The 7,456-nt window shown below is 35.4% G+C and overlaps 1 protein-coding gene across 4 annotated transcripts; it reads left to right on the top strand.

Moving 5' to 3' along the window:
- On the top strand, positions 1-6,486 carry LOC147483882 (uncharacterized). Of its 4 annotated transcripts, XR_015204442.1 has the most exons (9): positions 1-313; positions 1,784-1,875; positions 2,144-2,291; positions 3,117-3,248; positions 3,384-3,536; positions 3,711-5,045; positions 5,534-5,649; positions 5,758-5,891; positions 5,982-6,486. XR_015204442.1 is itself a non-coding variant. In XM_086577176.1 (8 exons), exons 1-8 carry the CDS (start codon positions 218-220, stop codon positions 6,127-6,129), a joined length of 2,238 nt encoding a protein of 745 aa, XP_086433302.1. In that variant the 5' UTR covers positions 9-217; the 3' UTR covers positions 6,130-6,486. The 4 variants fall into 4 exon arrangements, 3 of the variants coding, with proteins under 3 accessions (XP_086433304.1, XP_086433302.1, XP_086433303.1); XM_086577176.1 differs by lacking the exon at positions 5,534-5,649 and having other exon boundaries at positions 9-313; XM_086577177.1 differs by lacking the exons at positions 3,384-3,536; positions 5,534-5,649 and having other exon boundaries at positions 9-313.
- Positions 6,487-7,456: the final 970 nt, after the last annotated feature.

The raw sequence follows: 7,456 nt of genomic DNA on the forward strand, positions 1-7,456 counted from the left end.
AGCTAAAATCCAAACAAGTCTTCAAACTACTTTAGACGGATATACCGTAGCAAAGGCAACATGTACAGATGTACTCCACCACCCTTCTACTCTTCTTTCTTTATTTCTATCTCTCTTCTTGAAAACGAGGAACCAGTAGAACTTGCCATTCCTGTGGAGTAAGTTTGGCGCGAAATCTTTACACTGCTTCTTCTTCTTGTAATATTTGCATGTACTGATGACACGTACACTTAAAAGAGGTTCATATAGACTTCAAACCTACCCGTTTTCTGCTGAGGCAAGCTTTCGTCAACTCGATGATGTCTTCTTGCAGGTTTGCACAATCTTTCTTTTTCATTTCTCAAACTTGCTGTTTTTTTTTCCTCTCTTTTTAAGTTATATATACATGAACTGGTAATTACTGATTGAATCAAAACTTTGGGTCTTTTTAGTTCACAAAATTTAGTAAAGATCAGTATTGACTAGATCATAACTGTGAAGTGCTTGGTTCACATGCAGTAAGATTGTTATTATGTTTTTTTAAGTTTCTGGTGTCTTAATCATTTGATTGTCGAAGAGGGTCGTAAACAAGAAAAAGAATGATAAACTAGAGATTAATTGACTAAGTATACCAGGCTGCTTATTGTATATGCACTTTGCATGTACATGAATCTATTTTATTAAGTTATGCAACCTTGTTGTCAAAGTCAATTGTATGAATTCTAGTAGACACTAGCTAGAAATGTAAGGAAAAAACAATTGAAACCATTATCATACATGGATTGAATAGTTTAGGACAACTATACTATGAAAGAATGCTAATATTCATTGGACCATCCTATAAACAATTTTTTATTTTTGAGTATGCAGGGTTCTTGACTTGGTTTATTATTGATGTTAGAAACTTGATTCGTTATAGATTACATAGGAAGAAAGTGGCAGTCACCGACATGAAGTAACTATGCATCTAAAGAAACTAGAGTTCAATATCTAGAGGTTTTAATTTTCTGTGACAAAGTATACATGAAGTTAGAAGCATGTCAATTTTGAAACATTACTAGCTTCCTGATTAAAAAATCAAAGATTTGTTCTTTAATTGATCAAGAAGCAGTTCTGCTCTGAAGAAGGGTATCTTCAGACAGGACGGTAAAGAAGATAAAGCACAGTATTTGTGGATATATTGGCTGTACTTCTTTAGGAAATCTTGTAAGGTAGTTTTCAATCATTACTCGGGAGAGTAGGAAAGGTTAATTCTTTCTCCAGAACTCGATATGCCAGCGCTGCTTTCTCTGTCCAGCCCTGCTTTCTCTGTGACTCCCTAACTCATGAGCTCTTTGTATTGGTTTCTTGTGGTTACAAAACTTAATATTCTTCTGAAAATTTTATCAAACATAGAAGAGGAGAATCTAATTTTTTCTTGTCAAAAATGGCCTTTGGTTGTTAAAAGGACAACTCCTTAGCTTACAAAGAAGACCATATCATGATTGTACATTTGTACCCTTTGTTTTCCTTGCGTCAAAAATATCTTTTTGCACTATATCATAGAGCAGTATTCATATGCAATAACATGTCTTTATCACTGTATGTACAACACTGCTGCTTCTTGCTAAAATAGGACACGGAAATCAAACTTGCCTTGCCAGCCACTTTGCTCAATGCTATAACTTAAGATAGCATCCAGTGATCATAGTAAAGGGAATCTGTTCCTTCAGTAATTGATTCCGGTGATTTGATTCAATTACTAGCCTTTTGTTACAGTGCACCTATGACATTACTAATTTGTTTGGTTCACTGCATCATACAGACTCAAACAAGGATATGGCTTGGAGAAGTGCTGAAGACAAGGTTGGATGAAGAGAAAAGTGTTACTGATTTACTTGCTGATGGAATATTGTTGTACGTGATGCTTTTCTCGTGGTTTTTATTATTTCTACTATGTTTGTTGTTCAGGTTAGGGTTATAAAAACAAAAGAGTAGATATTGGAAAAGGAAGATGATAAATGTTTAGATAAGTGAACAGGAGAGTCAACTGGTTCAGTTCGGCATCCACTTCACGCCTACTCTTCTTTATCTGTTATGGAAAGTGGATTAAAGAGAAACATAAGAATCACAAAATCTTCCGTTGACTGTATGCTGATGGTTTTACCTTTTATTTCTTTTATAGATTTGAAGTGTCTAAAGTTATGTGGAAAATGCTTTTGACAAAGTTTATGAAGCTTGGATCCTCAAAGGCATTTTTCTCTAAATCAGTGGCATCTGGGAAGAGCGTTGGGAGGTACATGCCTTACTCTAATGTCGACTCGTTTCTCAAGGTAGGATGCATTGTCTTCCTTTATTTTTATTTTTTTGTAAGTTCATTATCATTTATTTAATAAAATGGTAGGGGTTTGTAAGTTCATTTTCCTTTATTCACCAATTTACCTTTTTGTTATATTTTGTTAAGAAATGTGGTCAAACTTCTTTGTTCACTGATTTGAGTCACTTTGCATATGTGAAAGGTACTTGTAATACTTTAAAGCATCGTCGAAGCTCTTAATTATCAGTAAGAAAAACCCTACTTACTTAAGCATATTGTGCTACAGATCTAAAGACTTGATAGGCCCATGCATCTCATTGACGTCGTTGTAATCAGTATTTAACTGCAGAAGACGAATGTTTTGGCTCTCTCCTCTTTATATGTACTGTCTGTTTACACTGTTAATCCTTTGAAAGTCTAGTCATCGCCGGTGAACCAAACACGGCCTGGTTTTTTTCCCAGTAACGTTTTTTACTGCAAAACAAGCGCATATAGACCACCATAATATGATGTCAAATAGCAATATCCTCCTTACTATTCTGGCTATGGCTTGTATAGTCTACTCTTTGACTTGTTATGAACTTCAGTAATTTGAGTTCGATAGGTTTCAATGTTTTATATAGCCTATATTGAGGAAAAGAAATGATTTTCTTACTCTAACTTTGTATTGTTCCAGTTTAGCTTGAATATCTCATTGCCTTAACCAACCTAATAAGGAATGAAGAAAGAGAAATCTAAAATGCCAAAACAGTCCATTTAACCTCATTTTTATATATGTTAAAAATCTTCCAGTGATTAATTGAAGTCTTTTCTAACTTTTTCTCCCTTTCCTCGTCTCTAGATCTGCCAAGTCTTGGGTTTGACTGGTATCGATCTCTTCTCCCCATCAGATGTTGTTGAGAAACGAGACTACCGAAGAGTTTGTTTGTGTATTCGTTCCCTCTCAAAGAAAGCCAGATCTAAAGATTTAAATGTAAGAACCTTTACAAAAAGTTCAGTGTGAAATAGTAATTATGTATTCGATGATTAATTATGTATTCGATATGATTTCTGTAACCATTTTTAACTGAAAATGCTCTAGGTTAAGGGAAATCTGTTCTTTTGGTAGGTTCCAGATTTTGATGTTGTTACCTATACAGTAGCGATGCCCAAAGATATTGTTAAAGGCATTTGTAATAGCTTGGAGCAATCACAATGTAGATCTTCAGTAAATTCTGCTGGCTGTAGTACATACATTCTTTCAATACCAAAATATGGACAGGTTAGCTCTAAGTTGCACTCACTGGTTCAAGGAAAAAAGGAAGTAGTATACTCACATAAATACATTGTGAAAAATTTATATCCAATATGTATTACTCGCTTTTAACTGTTCCTCCATATATTTTTTATACTTTTATTTTGCTTTCTAACTTTGCAATTTGCACTTCTACTGCAGAGATACTGGGCTTTTGACAATGGAAGACATTATGATTCTTGCTCTGAAGAATCTGATAGCACAGATAGCAATTATCAGGTATTTGGATATTATAGCCCAGCTTCAACTATTTCTTGTGGTGGTGCATCCCTGTTAAATTCAGACGCGGAGAGTTCACCTCAAGGAAATACCCTGGACGTGGAGAACTTCTATTTATCACAAAGTTATCAATCAGGTGATCAGGATGAGGAGATAGATCGGCGTAGTCATGGTTCATATGGTCTTTTGGAAGCCAAGGGTTCTCTTGATGCATTCAATCTGCTAAATGATAGTAATCAGTTTGCAGACACTCTGCCAGGTGGTATGCTATCCCCTTCAGGCCTTGATTGTCAGATAAATGCAAGGATTTTGTCTGGGAACAAGGAAGCAGTAAAAAGAGCTCTAAGTTACTGTGATCCTCAAAGTGATGAATATGCTGCACTGAATCAACGTGAAAATGAGTTTGCATATAATTTACACAGGGAAGCAACTTTTCATGAATCACACTCAATTTACAAGACCACAACATCTCAGCTTGGGAGGATAGCTTCCGAGGAGGTTGAAGATGCCAGTTCAGCCTCTTCTGAGTTATGTGATCTGGACAACACCAATTTGGAGATCAAGTTTGAAGGAAAGCATGCTTTCAGCAATCCCTGTATAGTAGTTCCACAGCATCAGAAGAGACTTGAATATCACACTCCAGTGGACTCAACAGAGAATACTGATAAGCAACAGATTCACTTAAACTTGGAGGAAATTGATCCCACCAAACCTCTTTTAACCGAAGAATGTCAGTTGGAAATAATATCACATGGAAATATTGGTCTCAAAGCTTCTAAATTTGATACACCACATAAGACGTCTGCTAGTTATACTTGTCAATCTCCTATTAGAGTTTCTAGAGTATTAGATGGCACAAATTTCACTTACCCTCCACTAGACAATGTTAAGGATTCTGGTTCCAATGTAAAGGGACCAAACACAGATGTAAGAGAGGACCTGAGAGTATCTACAAGTGAAGGCTTAAATGCAACAGCTAGTATAGTGGCAACTAGAGAAGAAAAGTGCAGTGGCCATGATACTTATGTGTCGAGTGTGAGTAATGTGGACGTCTCTGTTACTTATCTTGGTGGTGGTATTGCCTTGTTCCCTTGCGTACAAACACAAGAGAACAATCCCAGTGTAACATGTACAGGTTCAAATGTTTGCCAAGAAGTTCAAAGTGACCGGCATCTTATGGTTGAAAATGAAGTGAGAACAGGATATCCAGCATGTACAAATCATAAGGAACATATTACTTGTGTGGCGCAAAATAAGGTGAGTTGCCAATGAACTGTGTTTTTTTATTGAAATTGCACAGGGGGGGGGTTAGTGAAACTGTGTGGACTACAGGAAAGCAGTTTCCGCATTAGGTGATCGATCATATTTATGCAAACTGTCCGAGGTCAAAATCGGTTCATCACGATAGTCGGCCTAATTATAAGGGTGTATGTACAACATGTTTTATATGTTAACTTATACAAGTGAACAGAAATTATTTGGTCTAAGTTGTAGCTTGAGCTGGTGAAAAAATGGAACAACTTGTCTTGTTCGGTGCCTTATGCAGAGCTTTCTTGCTTGCAATCTTGACTCATTCTCGTTTATAAGAATGGAGATTACTCTCAAAGTTCCGTCACTTTGTAGAACTTGCATCTATGTAAGTTTCAGAGTCAAGACTGCGTAATCAATGTATACATACTGCTACCCTGCTAGGCTTTTCAAGTTAGTTTTTGGTGATTAACTTATATTTCTTAATATCTTTGCAGTCGGATTCCTATTCAACCATATATCTGTTCAACAACTAAATTTTTTCATTACTGTGGCCCAAACACTATCGTGCATCCTTTTCATGAAAAAAGATTTTTTGTTCTTGTGACACTAGGTTTGTTTTTATTTGTTTTAAACAAAATGGATTCCTGAAAAGATTTTCTATCTACAACTGTGCGTGCTGAAATTCCTTGATGTAAAGAGAACTTGTGGTGCATTGCAGGAGGAGGTAAAATTTGAACAAGTGGGGAGAGTTGTTGGAGCATCAGATCGTAAGCCACCCAGAAAAATATTTTTGAAGACAGTTGCTGGGGGGATGTCGCTTGTAGGAGTGTTTTTCCTCTTATTTCACATCAGGTACGTTCAAGCTTCTGATCTTCTTCTCTAAACTACCTACCCTTTCTTTTATATTGTAGTCACGTGGATTCTTCTCATTCATTGTTACAGGAGGACCAATGGTAGAGAGAAAATCAATGAGATAAGTGTACCTTCGACACAAGTTGGGAAGACAAACAATTGGGGGACATCCAAAAAAACTACAGAACCTAGGGGTAGGTCTGGTGGCATTTATCCTGCTGAAAATCTGAGGTTTTAGGAATTATAACCAAGAAAAAGATAAACGTGCAGGTGAATACAGGTTTAGGTGTATACATGTATATGGCAGAAGATAAGTTTATATGTAAACTAGGGAGGTACCAGTGATATTAGACTATTAGTGAATGGAGTAGGATAGATTTATTGGATTAATACAAACACCTATAATGCAGCATACTTTTTGTACTATCACAAGTTTGCACTAGAAAACGTTGTCCACACTACTGTCGAGCAAGTCTGTCGTTGGAAGTTTACTTCTAGCTGTAGATTATATGAATTTATTATTTAATGCATGTAAAGTATTTCACATGTCAAGATGTCTCATAATAACTAATACCAACAATTCGATTCGACAAAATTCTTGGAATTTGATTGTTTTTTCTGATAATATCTAACTTTTGGGGAATCTGACCTATCAGCAATGTCGATATGGGCTGTGCTTGGTTACCAGCAACAATTTCCAGGTCGTATTGGACTGAAACAACTAATGAGAGTAAATGAGTAGTGGTACACTACTTAGTAGTTTGAAACAAGATTCAAATGATATTGCGTAGGAATTTCGAACTAGCAGGATTTGAGTCAATTAATAACTATTTATGGTATTTGTGTTAGTGAACAAATGTATTTTTTTTTGTTTGATGATTAGTATTTCCATTTTTATCATGTATTTGATGATTTTGAAGAACCAATAATTCTCAAGTTTGGCATGGAACTAGCTTGGTGTTTGATACCGTTGAGAGTGGTAGATTCAGTCAATCTTAGTATTGTAGAAATGTAATAGGCACGTTAAATATTTTTTCCAAAAGGTTTTGATTGGTTTTTATTACTCATTTTGCTCTTGATTGGATTCTATTTACTGATTGGGTTTTATTTTTTTATTTTTAGTTTTGAATATTGAATCCAATAACAGGCAAATCATTGCAAAGCTTCTGTCGAGATTTTACATTTTCTATTTTCTATTTTGTACAATGTTAGTCTAACAGGTAAGTTTGTGACTTTCATTCTTTAACAAGTCAACTATTCAATGATGATCTTCTAAATTTAATCCCTTAATGTCACCTCTAACAGGTCTGTTATTGAGTTTGATTAAAAATGTTGTAACAGATAAACAGGATGGTCGTCATGTGGAAGGTTTCATGACCATGAACCAATGTGAAATCCAACCGCTGATTGGATTTATAGATGCTATTATCACTTGTGAATTTTAAAATCTAAAGTAATCTATTTCACTGCCTTTATATGTGTTAACTACAAGTTGTGTTTTCATCATACATAGTATTTTTCGTAATGAATTAGGTTTTTTAATTCTTTAGTTTTCTATGTGCTAT

The sequence above is a fragment of the Coptis chinensis genome, chromosome 8, assembly GCF_015680905.1.
Source record: "Coptis chinensis isolate HL-2020 chromosome 8, ASM1568090v1, whole genome shotgun sequence".
Lineage (NCBI taxonomy): Eukaryota > Viridiplantae > Streptophyta > Magnoliopsida > Ranunculales > Ranunculaceae > Coptis > Coptis chinensis.